Here is a 19,874-nt window from a genome sequence, read left to right as displayed (position 1 = left end):
TCTAAAATTGATTGTATAATCTTTGTAGAATTCTGGGAATACACCAAAAAACAATTGTACACTTTAAGTAGGTAAATTATATGGGAAGTTAATTATGTCACAATAAAGATCTTAAAAAATATAGACAGATGGCCAAGAATTGTAGACATTTGACAAAACCCTCCCACTTGAAAGACAAGAGACCAAAACAGAAAATAGAAATTAAAAGGAAACAAAGACAAAGAAAGGAACCAAAGAAAACTTAAGAAAATAATTGTCATTTCATACTCTCAAGAAAGGTAAGAGAAAAACTGTATCCATCAAACAAGATCAGTTTGTAATCAAAGAACAACATGCTCTGGAAATTTAAAAAAAGCAAAATTTCATAGTCAAAATTAAATATTCAATAGACAGTGTGGCAGAGATGCTGCCCTACCCCATTAATCTAATTCACGATTAACTGTAAAATGCATCATGATTTTATGAACCAGTAAGAAAGAAAAAATGTTGGCCAGACGCGGTGGCTCACTCCTGTAATCCTAGCACTCTGGGAGGCCTAGGTGGGAGGATGGCTTGAGGTCAAGAGTTCAAGACCAGTCTGAGCAAGAGCGAGACCCCATCTCTCCTAAGAATAGAAAAAATTAACTGGGCAACTAAAAACACAAAAAATTAGCTTGACATGGTGGCACATGTCCATAGTCCCAGCTACTCGGGAGGCTGAGGCAGGAGGATTGCTTGAGCCCAGGAGTTTGAGGTTGCTGTGAGCTAGGCTGATGCCACGGCACTCTAGCCCGGGCAACAGAGTGAGACTCTGTCTCAAAAAAAAAAAAGAAAAAATGTCATGACACTATGACACACCATCCACAGAACGACTCTTCTAGCTTCATCTATACTCCCAGGGCCCTGATTTTATTCAGAAAGGCAACTTACCCAACTAAAAACGCACCTTCCTTTCCCTGGCTCTTCTGCATCTATGTGCAGCCATACAACTAATTACATGTCGTGTGGTATTTAATTCTTCTTAGGAAGCCCCTTCAGAGAGCTAAATTGGCTTTTTTTTAACGTTTGGAATATGAATATAATGGCTGGAACTCCAGCAGTCATGACTTTGAGGATGGAAGCCATGTACTGAGGATGGCAGATAGAGAGGAGGCGGGTCCCTGCTGATTCACAGGGCAGCCCTGGACGGTCTGTCTACCTCCAGACTTCCTTTACATGAAAGAAAAAGAGTTTGGTTTTTTTGAGACAGAATCTCACTCTATCACCCAGGCTTTCCCACTCAGGTGTGATCACAGTTCACTGCAGCCTCTAATTCCTGGGCTCAAGCAATCCTCCTACCTCAGCCTCCTGAGTAGCTAAGACTACAGGTACACACCACCACACCGGCTACTTTTGCTTTTTAGAGACGGGGTCTCACTACATTGCCCAGGCTGGTCTCAAACTCCTGGTTTCAAGTGATCCTCCTGCCTCGGCTGCCCGAAGTGCTGGGATTACAGGTGTGAGCCAATACACCCGGCAAAAACAAACTATTTATGTTACTTTGAGTTTTATACAATATAAATCTTACTAATCCAGAAAAGTTAAAAGATAAAGGTAAGGAAATCTCCAGGAACGTAGATCAAGAAAATACATCAGAAAATAAATAAAGAAATGGTAAAAATCATAGAGCATAAGTCTAGGGGGTTCCAACATCAGACTAATAGGGCTTCCTGGAAAAGAAAACAGAGAGAAAGAAATGATCAAAGAAATAATACAAGTAAATTTCCTAAAATTGAAAGACACTGCCTACCAAGTACCTGGCTCAAAAATGGGACATATATATCCCAAAGTTCATCAATGTGAAATTGAAGAGCATAAGGAATAAAGAAGAAATACTAAAATTTCAGAGAGAAAAACACAAGTTGCATGACAAAAGATAGGGAATTAGAATGATATCACACTACTCGTGCCAGAGGACAACAAATACATTAAAAAATGGTTCTTGAAAATAATTTCTGGGGAAAATGATTTACAATCTACATTCCTTACCCAAACTGTCAATCAAGTATAAGGACAAAAAAAAATTTCGAATATGCAAGGCCATTTATCCACCATACATCTTTTCTTAGAAAGTACTACAGGATATGTTCCAGCAAAATGAGGGTGGTATACCAATAAGGAGAGAAATATGAGATGTAGTAAACTGTAAACTCAAGATAGGAGAGTCTCAGGATGACAAATGTAGGGCAAGCCTAGAACAAAATCCATTTAAACTGGAGCAGAACAGAGCCTTCTAGGAGGGAGCGCTCCAGGTGAGAGGAGGAACTGATAAATTATCTAACAGGTTTGAGCATTGTGAAAAGAATTTCTTTAAATTTTATATGGTGGTTATGACAAAGCAATTTGTAACATTTTAAGAATAGGCTTATTTAAAAGTGTGCAAGTTAAAAAAGCCACTTATTTGCAGGAAAAAAACAAAAAGTTGTACAACAAATAAAATGTAATCATAATACTCTCTCTTAGCTCTTTGGTGCTCAATCTACTTTGTTAAAAAATGTAAACATTTTATTGCTTTTACTAAATTATTGGATCTGATTACATTGGCCTGATGAGGAGGAAAGTGGTATAACACAGCTAACATTTCTACCATAATGGAATAAAAATATAGTCTTAGTCATGACATCAAGAGGAAACAATATAAGCATATTATTTAGAGCTAAGGAGAAAAAGCCCAGAATAAACAGCTAAAGTTTACAGAGCCTGCCTTGGGATTGGGACTGAGGTGTGGGCAGAAGTAGGATAAGAATCTGATGCTTTCCATTACTGTTTTTTTAAATAAGTATTGTATTAATAATCTTAACTATGAACATGAATTGATTTAAAAAGATCAAGTAAAATAAAATATTATCTATTTTTCATCCTAGCACAGATTAAAACTCAGACTTTAGTATGATCAAGACCTTCCCCAGGATCTAACTCTCTTTCCCATTTTTGTTTCCTATCATTCTCTCTTTCACACCTTCATCCACAACTTCCCCTCTGGAGCCCACTTCCTTCTGCCTTACATAGCTCGCATACTCCCCCAGACTGTAGCAGCCTTTCCCATCTCTGCCTGGTAGATATATGCCCATCCCTAAGGCCCATTTCCACCCTGCCAGCAGAGTACAAACACCGAGCATCTCATAGATCAGGGCCTGGGTCTCAGTTCCAGCACTTGCCTCTCCTGGAGACAGCCAGCCCCTCCCAGGTTAGCTGAGGACAACAGCTAGGCTGGGGGCTGCTAGCCAGGAACCTGCGGGCCACCTGGAATTACATACAGACTTCTCTGTGAACAGGCCTTTTTCTAGGAAAAGTAAAGCTTTCAGATTAGCAAAGGAGTCTGGGAGCCAATATAGGGTAAGAATCTCTGAGCAAGAGGCATTAAAAGGAGAGTTAACAGAACTGAGGGAGCAGGAAGGGCAACGTGGCTGAAACCACACAGCTTGGTGTCTGGGCGCTGAGAATATCCCAAGCCTCACAGACCGGACCTCCCGCATGTCCTCACCACCGGCGCAGTTTGCACGTGCTTGTCTGACTCTCTCCCCTGCATCCCTTTGCTGTGTGTACCTGGCAGGTATGGTAAGCTCCCAGAGCAGGTACTGTGTCTCCAGGTCTTAGAGGAGGCGTTTCTGAGCACCTGCCCAGGGGGGAGGTGGGTGGGGAAGCAGAGGCCAACTCTATGGGCTGGGCTATTTGAGAAGATGGGTGGGTGTTTTTTGGGGGGGGTAGAGTGGCTCTGGAGCAGTGGCGGCTGGGTGACCCATCCTAACCCCACACTCCCCTCTCCCAGCTCCAGCCAGCCAGCGTGCCTTGCATATGGGGCTGGAGGACCAGCTGCCCCACTCCTGGTCCGAAAGCAATACAGGATCTGCCATTCAAAGACCTGGGTGACAAGGGCACTCCATGCCGGCCCTTCAACCAGCCCCCAGTGTCTCTGAAAGTCTTCTCCCAGCACTACACCTCCTACGGCTCCACCCCTGCCCTGGCCGCTGCCATTACCGCTTGTCAGGGAAGGGCCTCATTCTACCAGCCCAGCACTCTGGCATCACCACCGCCCCCTGGTACTGCTCCCGCCACCCGATGGCTGTTTGTGCGTGCTGGCCCCTCTCACGGGCACCCCTCACCAGCTTTCTCCCACGGCAAGGGCATCCTCTCCCACTCCTCCATTCTCCCCACTCTCACGGACATGTGGGCTGGCTGCAAGGGTTTATCAAAGGGCTTACCCAGAACTTCACGAGAAAAAAAGCATTGGAGGGTCCCCGTTCAAAGAGCTCCTTGAGTCCACCCTTTTTCTCCGGGAACTTGTCATAGATCTGGCGGATGTCCACGGCTTCGAGGTAGGGGTCGCTGTAGCTTGGGCTTGACTGGCCAATGTGCACGAACAGGTGCTTGTTGTACTGTGGGGAGAGCAGTGGGCTGAGGGACAGAACGGAGCGTGCAGCCAGGCTGGTGTGCACCCACCATGTGACCCAGAGAAGTCACTCCACTTCTCTGGGCCTCAGTTTCCCCACGGGTAAAACGGAGACAGCAGAAGTCTATTTCTTGCATCTACTAGGCTTCTGAGTAAGAGTCTGTCTGGCTAATGGGTTCCTCAGCTAAAAGGGAAGTTGGAACATGTCAGAGTGAAATTGTTTCTGACATCCAGTCAGCCTGGCCTCCTCTAGGTGCCCCTCTGACCTCTAAGTGAGGCTGGTCACCCAGGACAGCAGACACCGAAGGGGGCGGGCTGGTGTCCAGCAGGATGTGGAGCAGACACAGGAGGCCCCTCGGCTTCCTGGCTGCCCCTCGGAGGCAGGGAAGGGCTGGGCTGGGCTGCAGCGGCTCTGGATGAGAGCTGGTCGGGCCAGGAGGGCGGGAGACTGCCCGGGAGAGCTGGGGTGGGGAGGAAGCCCTGAGGAAGGAAAGAGCCACGGCGGAGTCTGGGGAGGAAGGGAAGATGGGAAAGGGACAGGAAAGGCGAGCCAAGGCCCCAAGCGGAGCAGGCGGAGGAGCGGCAGGCAGGAGTGAGGAGTCGGTGGGAGTGCCGGCCAGGCCCCGTCAGGACCTACCGTGTCCGGGTCCTGCTGCTGCTCCAGGAAGGCAGAGAACTCCAACATCCAGAGCTTGGAGCTGGCCACACTACGGCCCTGCCACGGGGGCGCCGGAGGTGCTGAGGGCGACGGGGTGGGCCCCGCAGGAGACTCGAACCCTGCACACAGTGGGAGAGGCACATGGAACCTGTCCACAGACGCCCTCCCTGCCAACCCCTCTTCGAGGACCCCAGGCCTACTTGAAGAGACCCCATGCTGGGGGGGGGGACCTCTCGTCTCCCCTAGGTGGGCCTCCTAGCAGGGTGGTGGAGGGCAGTGCCGGGCACAGGCCAGTGCACCCGGGGACAGCCACTGGTGGAGAGGGGCTGGCCTGACCTCGCTCAGTCCGCTCAGGCCCTGCACAGAACCACACTCCAGAGAGCCGGACTGTGGAGGCGGCCGGGGGCCGGGGGCCGGGGGCCTGCAGGACTGGAGGGCTTCCCCAGCGGGCCCTGTTAGATCCTCACCAGCAGCAACTCCTGGCCCAGTCGGGGAGATAACCAGAGGAAGCAGCTATCCAAGACGGTGTCAGCCCCAGGAGAGAGGGACATTTCCTGTTTCCCCACACCCAGAACAGGGTCCAGCCCAGAAGAGGCACCCGACAGGGGGTTGCTAACGGGAACGGACGACTGAAGGAACGCGACCCAAATCGACGAGGCATGTGTGCACCCAGCGCCAAAGGGGAGCTCCTCGTCCGCCTGGGGGTGGTCAGGAAGCACTGGGCGACGCAGCAAAGGGCCTTCCAAGCAGAGGAAACATGCAGGGCTGGGAACCAGCTTGAAGGGTTTGGAAACTCATGCGGCGGAAGTGCAGAGATGTGTGGGTTTGGGCCAGCGGCAGGAGACCAGGCTGAAGGGACAAGTGGTGGGGGCTCAGTGAGGCAGGATGGAGTCCACCCTGAGAGCCCAGGGACGTCACGGAGGGAGTTTAAGCAGGGCAGGGAAAGGTCCCCTTCCAGTGTGGGGAGGGCCGAGGCAGGGCGGGCAGGTGAGAAGCGAGACCCTGTGCTTTCCCGGCGGAAGGCGAAGGAGGCCTGAAGTGCCACCGTGCAGGGAGGAGAGCTCGGCACTCAGTGGCTGTGGCATGAGAGAGGCCCCTGGGGCAGAACTGTAGGTGACCCTGGCTTTCCCATCTGGGGTTCTGGGGAAGGGTGGGCCCTGTGCCAAGGCAGGGAAGCCAGGAGCATGCGGAAGAGCAGACATGGGAAGAACAGGCAGAGCCCCGGGTGGAGGGCCATGCTGGACACATGGGACGAAGCAGGTGTCCCATCTGTCCCATGGAGGCTTACTGAGGGACCGCCGTGCACTGCACAGACACCAGCCAGTCACAGGCACAGACAGGCAATGACAACGAAGAGTGTGCAGTGCTGGGTGCAGGCGGGCACAGCGCCCTCGGGCAGGCAGGCAGGCAGCAGGCACCTCACCGGGGTGGCCCCAAGAGGCCGGGGCCAGCCTCGGCTGGAGGCAGGTGGGAGGGGGCGGATAAAAGGGCTGGAGGAAGCAGACTAACTGGAGAAGGGCTCCAGGCCTCCTACAGAGTTCAGATCACCAGGGAGGTGCTTTAAGCCTGGAGGCAACATGGGGAAGTGGAGGTGAGGTGCTGGATGTTGAGAGGAGACCCAGGGTGCAGGGAGCCCGTGGGGCAGCTGCCGCGGTCATCCAGGCAAGAGTGGCGGGGCCGGGGTGAAGGTAGGGGCAGTGTGGACAGACAGAGGGTGGACTAGACCCAACTTAGTGACTGGGTTTCGATGTGGGGATGAGAGAAAGCTGCACCCAGGGACCTGTGGGACAGCAGGGCTGCTCTCAGCACAGGCAAAGCCCGAGGGGCCAGAATGCAGGCAGGTCGCCAGTCTCCAGGCCCAAAACGGTGCTTAAGGACAGGGAGGCCATCCCGGGAGCCCAGGTGTTCGAGGCACACATGCGGCAACAAGGGTGGCCAGGTGGGGCAGCCGCCCGGACACAGGCACTGCCCTGTGAACTGCAGTGAGCCCCACAAGCCCTGAGCACAGCTGGGAGGGGGACAATCGAGGCACCTCAGGGGGCAGGAAGGGGCCTGGCACAGCGTGGAGGTGTGCATGCTGGGGGCAAGGGACGGGCAGTAGCCGGGAGACTGGATGCATGGTCTCAGCACACGACAGGGCGGCACCCACGAGGGGCATGTTGGCACCCAGTGGTTGGGTGCCTGGGACAGGAGCCACAGGGCTGCGATATGCAAGGCACATGCACTGCTGACCCACCTGGCAGAGGCAGCGGAGGCTGGACAGCGTAGGTTTGTTGAGAAAAAGGTTTCACACTGCAGGAGAGAGGAGAGGGGTGTCTGCCACGGGCAGGCTGCCGCCCCGGAGCCTCACGCAGGGTCCAGTGCCCTCTGTGGTCTGGCCGTCAGTGGCCTTGGTGGGCTTTGGCCTTCCTGCTCCCTCCCCTGCCAACTCCCTCAGGTTTTGTGGCAGATTTGCAGAAGCAGCATGTCTGTTGAGGAAACCCACCCCTCTCCCCCTCTTGCCCCTAGGCCAGCCAGAGGTCTGAGTCCCAGACTCCTTCCCTCTGGGCCCCACACTCTGGTCCTCCCTACATCCTGGACAGACCGGGGTTTTGGCAAATGCCACCCCAGGGTGTTGACACCACAGGCTGAGCCCAGTGATGCCCGAGGGCAGGAAAGCCCAATCCCTAAGCTCAAGGCTGTCCCACAAGGCTGACCCCCACCCCCAGCTGTGGTCCTATCCCACCCTGGAGGCCAGGCTCAACTTCATGAGTTTATGGGTTCAGGTTCAGTTCAGGGAACAACTGGTAGCAGAAACCAGGCCATACTCACTCATGGGACATTCCGGCTTGGCCTGGCAAAGCTCCTTGCCAAAACTGAGGAGGCAAAAAGCGCAGAGTCAGCACAGCACGCGTGCACCCAGGGCCCGTGCGTGGGGGAGACGGAGCGGGGCCTCCGCTGGAAGGGAGGTGGGAGCCTGAGTCCGGTGGGTGTAGGGAGGGAAGTCAATACCCCTGTCCAGCTGGTGACTGCTGATGGGCTGCAGCATGTCCCCAAAGCGAGTTTTAAGGAGCTCTAGTCCCTGAAAGGCTCTGTTGACAAGGTGCTCGGTGGAACAAGCACCCATGTCTGGCCAACACTGCATACTGTGTTCCTCCTGGAGAGATCCACGGCGCACGTCAGCACTTAAGGCTCCGAAGAGTCCTGGAGTCAAGCAAGCTATTTAATTCTAAGTGTTCCAAACTCACTTATCTAGAGGATCATTTCGTGTCCTATCTACTTAACATGCGCTGGACTGCTGCTCTCTGGTACACACTTTGAAAAGTGCTGGGCGAGAGGCCCACAGGGCTCGGGGCCTGGCACTGCCCTCCCACACGCCCAGGGTGGTGCTGTGGGCATGCCTCAAAGACCCCTTGGTGCCCAAAGCCAAGAAAACCCTGTGAGGAGGCAGCTCTGGAAAGGAGGAGCTTTTCTGGACCACTTTGAAAGTGTAACCAACCTGCCCACGGCCAAGAAAGTTAAAATCCAAGCAAGGGTTTGTTCCTGGACATCAGCTCTCCACCTGAAAGGAAGGCGGGTCTGAGTCCGTAGGCAAGAGGAGCAGGGATGAGGCCGAGTGGCATAGGCCGCTCAGGCACAAGCCCGTGCTATGTCCAGGCCCCAGGCTTCAGCTTCCTCATCTGTAAATTGGGCTCATTCTGTAGAGCTACCGGTTGGCCAGCTCATGGGCACAGCCCCTTTTCCCCTTGTGAAAGGTCTGCTGAGTCATTGCCGAGGACCCCAAGAAGGTGGTTACAATACCACCTGAGCTGTGACTCAGCAAGACCCCTGGTCCTTGTTCCCTCCTTCCCCCTCTCTCCTGGCCTGAGAAAAATTTGGACCAGCCAATGCTTCTGGCTCTTCTGAAGTGGGAGGAGGGAGGAGAGGGCTGGTCTGGCCTCTGGCTCTCGTCAACCCACTTACCCCTGAGACTGCTGGGCGGCCTGGGCCCTGGGCGAGGGCCATGCTACCGTGGAAGGCCGTGGCGGAGATGATCTGCGCGGACGACATGGCAGCCATGCTCTGCAGGGCCTTGTCCTTGGCTGCCTGGTCCTGGGGGAGACATGGCAAGACAGGCCTTCAGCAGACAGTGCTCGGCAGGCTGAGGCGAGGTGGGTCTGGCCTCGGGGTCAGGATGCTCACCCACTGCCAGTGGCCAGAGCTGGGGACCAGCTGGTAAGCCCGTGCAGTGCTATTAACTTGTTTTGCGACTGAGCAAGTCACCTGGTTTCCCTGATCAGTTTCCTCATCTGTCAAAGGGTCTCATCAGAGCTTGAAGAGAGGTTGTAGACTGTCTGCCAGACGGCATCTGTCCTTTTACTAACCATAACACCTTGACAACAGGGGTCTTCTATGCCTTGCTCACCCCTGCACCAGGGGACCTGGCTCAGTACCTGCCTTGTGGCAGATGATGCACAAATACCTTTGAATCCCTCCTCAAACACACAGGAGGGATCGTCCCTGGCCACATGGGCCCTGTGGAGGCAAGAAGCAGTCTCCTGGGCTTCCCCTGGCACTGTGGGCACCAGGGGCTCACCAACCTCTCACCTGTCAGAATGTACAAACCTGCTGTCCACTGCCCTCCACCTTTGAGGGTCAAAGACCTCAAAGAACAGGTTCACTCTGCACAGACCCTGAACAAATAGGCACTTAGGAAAGCCATTTGTATGACACTGGTAATAAGAGTCACAACCATCTTCTATGCTTGCACAAGCCAGTGGTGCCTGTCCTGAGCTCTGCAATCCCAAAGGCCTTCAAAACCAATGAGACAACATCACCTATTTCAAAAAGCCTTATGGGACTTGTGTCTTTGTCACTGTGTACAGCTTTGTTGGGGCTACATGGTTTGATTGTGTCAACTCAGGGGCTCCAATTAGAAACTCTGTATCTCAGCCGGGCACGGTAGCTCATGCCTGCAATCCTAGTACTTTGGGAGGCTGAAGCAGGAGGATGGCTTGAAGCCAGAAGTTCAAGACTAGCCTGAGCAAGAGCGAGACCCCATTTCTACAAAAAAAATAGCAAAATTAGCCAAGCACAGTGGCATGTGCCTGTAGTCCCAGATAGGTGGGAGGCTGAGGCAGGAGGATCACTGGAGCCCAGAAGTTTGAGTTTGCAGTGAGCTATGATGCGCCACTGCACTCCAGCCTGGGCAACAGAGCAAGACCTTGTCTTAGAAAAAAAAAAAAATTCTATATCTTTATGATGAATGTTTTTAAATGGTAAAAATAAACGAACTTACTATTTGATACTTAATAATGAATAACTTGGTAGACCCGAATCTCCTTTGAGTGATACAGAGGTTGAGAACAATGGAGATCCCTGCAGCTCACAGGCACTGCTGCAGGGAGACTTCACTGGGTCCACACACCAGCCCCGAGAGGGTTAGCATCGTGGCCGAGGCTCAGAAGAGTCTAGATGGCCCACCCAGTATCCTGGTGCTGCGTGGCTGTGCACCCAGAACATGGCAGGCCCTCCAATCTTCCTCTCAGGGTAACACAGGACAGCCCTTAGGAGGTTTGCAAGAATGCCACCTCACTTGGACCCCTGTGAGGTTGGTGGGACCAGTAAGATCCCGATTTTAAGATGAAGAAAAAGAAGCTCAGAGAATTTGGGCAACCAGGGTGCTGACAGTGGTGATGGCGGGCCCTGTGAACTTGACCCACACTGGCACAGAGGGGCTGTGCAGACCAATGGGGCGTTGGGGACGTGTCAGGATTTGACAGCACCAGCATGCACCAGAGAGGGCATGGAGGGCCATTCTGAGAGGCGGGGTCATCCTCAACTTGGACAAAGCAGTGAAGTCGATGAGGTTTGTTCCTGCCCCACCCCCCACCATCCTTTTGATGTCAAACTTGGGCCTTGTTTGCAGAGGCTGAGCTTGTAAGTCTAAGCTGTGCCTCTTCCCGAGGACACTTGCACTTTTCAGGAGGGAAGTTCCAAGCACACACAGGCCAGTCCCCGCAGGCCTCTCCCTCCAGGGGGACAGGAAGGACATGGCAGGCCATACCTCAGCAAGCCTGCAGACCTGTGATTAACAACTGCATTATGAGGCCAGAGAGCTCCATCCGCTCAGTGCCAGCAACTTGCGTCCCTTCCCGGATACCTGATCCAAACAAATGACTGGAGCTCAGGAAACCACGGGCCTCGGAGGGTGGGGCTGGAGTCAGGAGGAAGTGGGAAGGACATTATGGGGAGTGACTGCAGTGGCCAGGCAACAGGGCCAGGGAGCCACTGAAGGGGAACTCAGATAAGCACTCTGCCAACCTGTCGCTTTACAAATGAGGAAGCCGAATGGAGCTCAAGGAGGTCCAGGAACTGGCCTGAGTGTCCACGGCTACAAGGGTAGAGCTAGGGCTAGAATCAAGCCTCGAAACCCAAGAGTTTCTACCTGCCTTCCACCCTAGAGCCTAATCACCTTGGGTCCCAGACCCCTGGAGTATGAAAAAATCCTCAGAAAAATCCCTCTAGGAAAACACATATATACATGAACATTTGCATATTTTAAGGGCTTCCTGGCTGCCTTTAGTGCCTGCCCATCAATCCACTGAAGGCTGTCCTTGGGCCCTAGTCAGAACCTATGGACAAGGACAGGTGCAATTCCTTGAAGCACATGCGGGCTGTGCCACCAGCCCCCAGGGGACGGCTCCAAACACAACACTGGGAAGTCTGTTCTGCATTCTGATCACCTGCTGGGTCCCAGGGAGTCGGAGGCAGATCAGAGAGGGAAAAGGAGCAAAGGAGCGTGCTGCGCTCCAGGGCCGGGGGTGTGCCAGGGGCACATGAGCCAGCCCGACAGGGAAGGACCAACAGCTGCAGCCCAGCCAGCTGTCCCAGGGGCAAAGGAGTGAGGTGCTGGGTCACAGCTATGGGGGTGGGGGACAGCTGGGCTGATGGCCGGGGGAATGGGACTGAGTGGGCAGCCGGGTGTGGCTTCCTAGGAGGCAGAAAGGTCTGGTTTCCACCCACTCGCTCTGAGACTCCAGTGTCAGGATCATGAACTAACTATGGGGGCCAGACAGGACTTTCGAGGTCTTCTAGTCCAGGGGCTTTTAAACTGGTTCTGAGGTGTGCTAGGGTTCAAGTGCCATCAGGTACGAGAGGCTGCATGGGAGGGAGGGTGTCTCTGGCCTGTCCCCGGGCAACCTGGCTTTGATGGACAGCTCCTCTAATAGTATTTTGGGGTGATATTTTGTTTATAATAAAGTAAAAATAAAACGGACTGCCACTGTTTTAAAAAAAGTTTATAAACTCCTGGTCTAGTCTAACACCCTGAATGTTAGATCCCCTAAGTGGCTGTGCAGGCTCTGCCACTATTGCCTGACACGGAGTTATTCCCTCCTCGTGTTCACAGAAAGGCCCTTGGTTCCAGGGTCCCCGGGGCCTGACTCCTGTGGGAGCAGAGCCTCCCCGGGGGGCATCCCAGCAGCAGCTGGCCCTCCACAGAGCAGTCACCCATCAGCAGAGGCCCTGCAGGCCTGACCCAGGGAGGGGAAGGAACTGCCAGTCCCAGGGAGCAGGGAGCAGGAAGGAGTTCATCAAACCCACCCTCTGCAGCAGTGGCCCCTGTGCCCTGCCACACCTGCAGGCTCTGGCTGGTGGCACTAAGGGGGCCAGAGGCTCAAGGAGGTCTTCAGGGAATGGGGTCTGCAGGGCAATGCAGCTGCTCTAAGCCATGTGAGTCCCCTTGAGAGGGACCCCCCCGAGAGGGAGCTGAGGGCGCGGCCCAGGAGACGGGCCTGTAGCTGCCCTGGAGTACAGAGCCTGACATGTACGTACACACACACACACACACACACACACACACAGCTCTGAGGTCAGGTGGCCCTCCCTGTGTGCACAAGAGGCCACGGGCTGAACCCGCCTTTCAACAGTGAGAAGCATGCCGACTCGCACACTGGCCGCTGGGCCCTGAACCCAAGGGGCAGACTCATGCTACTGGGAAAAGGGCCCCAACTTCTGAGCCCCGCTCCCTCCCACTGCAGTGTGCCTTACCTTTAGCTTGGCCTGGATCTCGCGGGCTTTGCGGCGAGCCAGTACCTGGATATGGCTGGAGACCTGCAGCGGGGAGACAGGAGTCTTGTCTCTACCTCCCAGACAGCCTGTGCCCCCAGCCTGGCCCGCCACCCACGGCGCTCCACAGCCCTCAGTCCACATCTGTGGACCAACGAATGCATGGATGAATGAATGAAAAAGTCAATGCCTGGGCCCTCAGTCCAGCCTGGCCCAGCGAATGCAGAGTTTGGCAATATTTTAAAAGTACAGTGCTGGCCGGTTACAGTGGCTCAAACCTGTAATGCTAGCACACTGAGAGGCTGAGGCAGGATGACTGCTTGAGCTCAGGAGTTTGAGACCAGCCTGAGCAAGAAAGAGTGAGACCCCGTCTCTACTAAAAATAGAAAAATTAGCGAGGTGTCCTGGCCCACGCCTATAGTCCCAGCTACTGGGGAGGCTGAGGCAGGAGGATTGCTTTAGCCCAGGAGTTTGAGGTTGCTGTGAGCTACAATGACGCCACTACATTCTAACCACGGTGACAGAGAAAGACTCTGTCTCAAAAAAAAGTGCAGTGCCAATGTTCTGCTGCCTGTTCTAGTGTCCCGGGGAAGGGTGGGGGGTGGCTGCTGATCCCCCTACCGCAAGGTGAAAAGTTTCTTCCTAAGTGAAAGCAGCAGAGACCCCAGGAAAACCATACAGCCTGGGACATGCCCACCAGAGACACTCATCCTGAGCTGCTGCACCCCGAGAGCCCACACCTGTTCCTAGAAAGGCCTGGCCCTCTTGCGAGCGGGCTGGCGCCTGGGTACCTGCCCCTGGGTGTTCACCTGTCTCCCGGGGCCCACCTGCTTCCTGGTGCGAGTCTTCCCTGTCCGGAGCTTGATGTAGCGGGCGATCAGCTCATTCCGACCTGCAGAGACACCAACAGCCCCTCAGCCAGGGGAAAGACAAAAGGCAAGGAAGGGGCGAGGGTGTGCAGAGTCCCTCCCAGCCCCAGGAGCCACCCCCAACTCTCTGCCCACCTTGAGTGGGGATGTGGGCTCAGGGTTCTGCAGGGTCCCCCCTTCCCTCCTTGGGTCACAGGGATCTCCTGGCAGCAAGAGGAAGCTAAGGCCTCACTGGAAACCGGAGAACAAGGTCGCAGGGCCCATGGGCGCTGACCACTCACAGCCTGGGGGCTTCCAAAAGCCTCCTGAGACCCTGGCATCTTCCTCTCCCTGTGCTGGCCACCCCCTCACCTCTGCTCCCACCTTCCCCTGAGGCCTCCTACACACACAGGAGGCTCCAGAGTGCCTGGCCCCTGGCCTACCCGGTTTGACTGCACAGTCCCCCACTCTGCAAAGGAGTTGGCCCCTCCAAGCACTGTCCTGTCTGTGGGCAGTGGCAGGCATGGGGGGTTTAAGCACCAAGATGATGAGTGCCCCTGGGAGGAAGCCTGAGCCCCTCACTCAGGCCCAGGAAATCCAGCCAGTCCAGACAGTCTCCGGCTGGCTGGCCAGAGGGCAATGCTCACCGCGGGCCCAACCTCCCGGAGGCTGCCACTGAGCATGAAAGATGCAGGAAAACTGGAAGGAGCCCTCCATGGCTTCCAGTATCGTGAAAGAGATTGTGACGAGAAGTTCCCTGTTTTCAAAGAGCTCGCCACCTAGTTCAGGAGTGGCGTGTGCCCACACACCGGGTCCAGTGTGTGCTACAGACAGGGATGTGGCCAGAGGACAAGGGGTCAGCTCAGCCTGGGTGGTCAGGTGAGCCCGCAGTTGGACCTTGAGCACTGCGTAGGATCAGACCCTACGGAAGAGCGTCGGGTAGGGAGAGGGGAGGGCAACAGGGTATGGGGGGGGGGGTGCTGTCACCTCCTTGCTCCATCTCTGGGGCCAGAGGGCACAGCCACCGCCTGCCCCGCCCTGCTGAGCCTGAGGGCTTGCGGCCGTCTACATGAAGAAGCTGTTGGTGCAGGGGGAGGAGAGATGAGTGGGCTGCCCGCCACCTGGGTTGTAACCAGACTACATGGCCAAGGCCAGGCTGGCCCCCCAGCTGACCTTTCCCCTCTGCCAAGGCTGAATTAAGAGGCCAACTCCAGAGGTCCCATGTGCCAAAAAGACTTGTTGGCCTGGGAGCACTGGCTTGTCTGTCAAAGGCAGGAGCGAGAGGAGAGTAGGCTCTGGGGCACTGCCCATGGGCTGGTCTACACCTAAACCCTGAGTCCATAAGATGCTTCTTCTCAAAGCTTTCCAGGGAAACGTATCCCATAGGCTCCTTTGGCGGTCCAGTGAATGTTCGACAGTTCTACCCCAGGTCTAATCAGAGGCACTCATGCTGCATCTCAGGTCTAAGTCATCACCGATGGGTCACTGAAAAAGGACACAGAACTGGGAGTTGGGGAGAGAGGTTCTAGCCCAGCAGTTCCACGAACGAGCTATGGGACCCCGGCAAGTCTCTGCCCTCACAGACCATCATCCAGCCTTCTCTTCTTAAATCTAGCTCCTTTAAAATTTTTCCTCCAGACTTTTCCAACCAAATTTTACAGCCTCAGGAAATTGACCTTAACTTTGGCTCAATAAGAACTTTGTGGCTCAGTTTCCCTTTTTGTAAAATGAACATTCTCTCGGCACAAGTAAGCCCAGTTCAGAGACTAGTCTGAGGGCAAGGAAAAGGGTGAGGGAGGAGGGCAGGTTCCCGAGAGCCGGGAGGCTGGTGACAGTGCTGGTGGCCAGTGCTGAGAAGGGTTAGTGCAAGAGCCTGGGGCTGGCAGGGGCGAGCATCTGGGACACAGCGGCTCACCTGTGTCTGCCTTTCCCCCTGGACGCCTAACCCTCTGCTCAAGTCTGCATCTCCAGTGGGATGAATGAACGAGTCCATCATGACTCCACCTTCAAAACAAACCCAGAATTCGGCCACTTCTCGCCGCCTCACCCTCCAGGGTCCGAGCTCCCATGCTCTCTGGCCGAGGTCATGATCCCGCCTTCCACCTGGACCGCCTGCTCCCACTCTGTTCTCAACGCAGCAGCCGGAGTGATCCTATTACGCTCAACAGCCCTCCACAGCCTCCCACGCACCCCGTCAGATAAGAGCACCCAAGTCCTCACAACGGCCTGGACGCCCCTCAGGGTCCACCCCTCCCGCTCCCTGATTTCACCCACCCCGTCCCGGCCCTCTCGCCATTCCAGGAATATGCCAGCCCGCTCCCTGCTCAGGGCCTTTGTGCTCCTTGTTTGTCCTCCAGGGAAGCAAACTCTGCCCCAGAGACCCGAGGCACTGTCATCCTCCGGGTGCCACTGTCTCAGAGAGGTCTCCCTGGGCCAGCCCACCGAGGGCCGAAATCATCCCAGCCACTGTCCCAGCATGTCCCACTGCCTTCACTTGTCTCCCAGGCACCTGCTAGCACACTATGCAATGTACTTATTCACTGAGTACCATCCATGCCCCACCCCCATCAGAAGGAAAGTGCCACGAGAACAGGGATCCTTGCGTTCTGTTTATTCAATTATTTACACCCACACCTAGAAAACTGCCTCATTGCAGCCTCTCAATGAGTGCTGCGTGAATGACGAGGGAATGCACGGCAAGATCTTTGCCAGATGTCCCATAACCAGTTCAGCCTTCTACGAAAAACGGGGGAGTTAAATGAATGCAAATGACCTTTTACTTAAGATACTTCTGATTAGTTCTACATAATTTCCAAAGCACTTTTTTATCCTTGTCTCATCCAGCTTTTCTGTACATGAGCAAATCCAGAATTTTGTGAGACCTAAGGCGTTTTAGAAATTAGGAGGCTCTCTTTGAGAAAAGGAACTTGTAAAAATGTAAAATTAGGATAAAAACTTTAGGGGTGACGAATGTTCGCTATCTTGATGATGGTGACGGCTTCACAGGTGTGTCTACCTGTTAACTTATCAAATTGTCTCCTTTAAGCGTGTGTCAATTAATTATACTCCAATAAAGCCGCTGAGAAAGTTAAGTTTAGGGACTTGGAAGGGGCCCGTGCAATTGGGGGAGGGGGTCCTAAGCGTAAGCCTCATTAACTTCACAGTAAATCCACTTCCTCCCTACAATAGGCAGGCAATTATACCTGTTTGCCAGATAATCGCACCCAGATCACTTGCAGCAGATCTGGGACTAACTGCCCAGTATTAGCTCAGGTGCTCACCCCTGGCCCTGTGCCTGGCCAGGAGAGGATGCTCAGCTAATGGAAACCCCTCTCACCGACCAGGCAGGCCCCCTAAGGGGCTGTTTCCCTCCGCAGCACATGGTAAGCAGCATCCCCACCGGCTGACACCCTTACTCCAGACACCACAGAGGACACAGCCTCCTGTGCCAGGAGCCCCCGCTCAGCCCCACAACTATTTTTGCCCTCTGTTGCTAGGAAGGGCCGTCTCAGCACCAGGTGAGAGGCCAGGAGTCGGGGCAGGGAGGAGCCAAACCATAGGCAAGGCTGGCTCAACTGCCTTTGCATTGTTCTTCTTCTTTCTCCTTTTTCTTTTTTTGTAAACATGGGGTCTAGCTATGTTGCCCAGGCTGGTCTCAAACTCCTCGGCCCAAACGATCCTCCCGCCTCAGCCTCCCAAGTAGCTGGGACCCTAGGCATGAGCCACCACACCCAGCTAACCTTTTCTTCATTTTATTTTTTATTTTTTAGAGATGAAGCCTCACTATGTTGCCCAGGCTAGTCTTGAACTCCTGGGCTCAAGCAATCCTCCTGCCCCAGCCTCCCAAAGTGCTGGGATTATAGGCATGAGCCACCATACTTGGCCTTTTTTTCTTTTTTTACTGTAATATACAGGTTGAATATTCCTCATCCGAAATGCTTGGGACCAGAAGTGTTTCAGATTTGGGGATATCTGCATTATATACTTACCAGTTGAGTATCCCTAATCCAAAAATCTGAAATCCAAAATGCTGCAATGAGCATCTCCTTTGAACGTCATGTCGGCACTCAAAATGTTCTGGATTTTGGAGCATTTCGGATTTTCGGATTTGGGATGTTCAACCTGTCCCGATGGGGTATGAGGCGGTGTTGTGATACATGCATACAACGTGGAATGATTCAATCACGCTGATTAACATATCCGTCATTTCAGCGGTTTATCATTTTTCATAGTGAGAAGATATGAAATTTATTCTCCTAGCACTTCTGAAATACATAATACATTATATTATTAACTGAAGTCACCATACTCTGCAATAGGTCTCAAAAAACTTACTCCTCCGGTCTACCTGAAACTTTGTACACTCGGCCGCATTCCCCACACCCCAACCCCCAGCCTCCGGTAGCCACCATTCTAACTCTCTGCTGTGAGCTTGACTGTTTTAGATTCCACCTGTAAGAGACCGTGCGGCATCTGTCCTCCTGTGCCTGGCTCATGTCGCTTGGCAAAATGTCCTCCAGGTCTGTAGTTTTTCAAGTTGTGCTTCTTCCCCTTGCTGTCCCTGTAGCCCGTCCTTGTTCTGCTTGTTGAGAATCCCTCCCACCCGGGCGGGAGTGAAGTGCGGGTTTCTGTGGGCACACTGCACCAGGGGGAACCAAGTGGCTTCCTTCCTGCCACCAGGGTCCTCCAGAGGTCACCCCAGGCATCCCACTGCCTCCAGGCCAGCTGGCATCTAATCCGGGCTTTACACACACAGATGGAACTGCTGTAGTCTTTTGCCCTTGTAGTAATATTTCCAACAACGAACACTATCAGTGCCACACACCGTACACCTTATTTGTACGAGTGTCTGTGCAAACACAGCACTACTGGCACTCACCCTTTCAATCCTCACCACGGCTCTAGGAGGCTGGTACTATCATCCATACTGCACACAGAGCAACCAAGGCACAGGGAGGTTTAGAAACTTATTCAGGGTCACAGGCCAGCAAGTGACTGAGATTCAAATCCACACAGTCTGGTTCCAGAGCCCATCTCCTAACTGTAATACTGCACACACAGTATTGTATCTATTGAACGTGGGATTAGAAGCCACCTCTCGCAGAAGCAGGGGCTGGACCAGGCGCCCCAGAGGTCCTGTCTAGTCTGAGGAAGAAGAAACTGAACCCCAGAAAGGGAAAATGATTTATTCACAGTGTCCCAGGCCCCAGGAGAACGAGTGCTCCCTAAGGCTGCGCCCAGTGCTTCACGGCTGCTACACAAGGGCGGCCCTCCCCTGGCTGGGCTGGGGGTGTCCACTGCACGGGGCCTTTATGGCCCTCTCTGCGGACCCATCCCCCCATTCCCTGGGTCTCTGCATGAAGTCAGTCCTTGGGGATGTCTGACGGCCCCTCGCCCCGACCCAGGTACTGGAGGGAGAACTGACTATTCGGACCCGAGAGCCTGCCCACCACTTTTCCCTCTCTCACAGAGCGTGATACCCAGAGCTGGGCGAAGCCAATGTGCCCCAGATGATGCAGACACCGGGAGGTCCACAGAGTCAGGCAGGGGTGGCAGGAAGGGTGTGGGCCCAGAGGAAGAGTGCTGATGCCACAGTGAAGGCCAGCAGAGAAGAGCCACAGCAGTAAGAAACTTGTAGAACATCCAGGTGAGGTGGTGGGAGGGGACCTGTGTCCTTGTCCCAGCTCTGCCACTAGCTGCATGAACTGCAGGCCTTCGAGACCGCAGGCTGGGGAAGGAGGCAGCCGTCCGTCCGGCAGCTGGGCATTGCAATGTGGCAGGTGGCCTTGGCCAACCCCAGAGCAGGCCTGGGTGGGGCTGGGAAGGACGCCCCCGCCAGCCGGTGGGCCCAGCTGTCAGAGGACATGTGTCCAGCAGCCCCCAGCTCACAAAGCTCACATCACAGCCCCACCCCACCGGGGGGAGGACTGTC

General features: G+C 54.3%; 1 protein-coding gene across 2 annotated transcripts in view; it reads right to left on the bottom strand.

The window, feature by feature from the left end:
• TEAD4 (TEA domain transcription factor 4) overlaps positions 1-19,874 on the bottom strand; it is a 68,902-nt gene that overhangs the window by 12,040 nt on the left and 36,988 nt on the right. The window contains exons 4-10 of one of the 2 annotated variants that reach the window (XM_069490009.1): positions 13,922-13,986; positions 13,077-13,139; positions 9,018-9,137; positions 7,878-7,921; positions 7,303-7,358; positions 5,046-5,185; positions 4,221-4,394 (exon numbers count right to left, since the gene is read on the bottom strand). In XM_069490009.1, the coding sequence (XP_069346110.1) occupies positions 4,221-4,394; positions 5,046-5,185; positions 7,303-7,358; positions 7,878-7,921; positions 9,018-9,137; positions 13,077-13,139; positions 13,922-13,986 (662 nt within the window). Of the gene's footprint in view, positions 1-4,220; positions 4,395-5,045; positions 5,186-7,302; positions 7,359-7,877; positions 7,922-9,008; positions 9,138-13,076; positions 13,140-13,921; positions 13,987-19,874 lie in introns of those variants that run through there. The other variant, XM_069490008.1, reaches the window with a different exon arrangement.

This window comes from Eulemur rufifrons, chromosome 16, assembly GCF_041146395.1.
Source record: "Eulemur rufifrons isolate Redbay chromosome 16, OSU_ERuf_1, whole genome shotgun sequence".
NCBI classification, from domain to species: Eukaryota; Metazoa; Chordata; class Mammalia; order Primates; family Lemuridae; genus Eulemur; species Eulemur rufifrons.
This window is presented reverse-complemented; position numbering and strand designations above follow the sequence as displayed.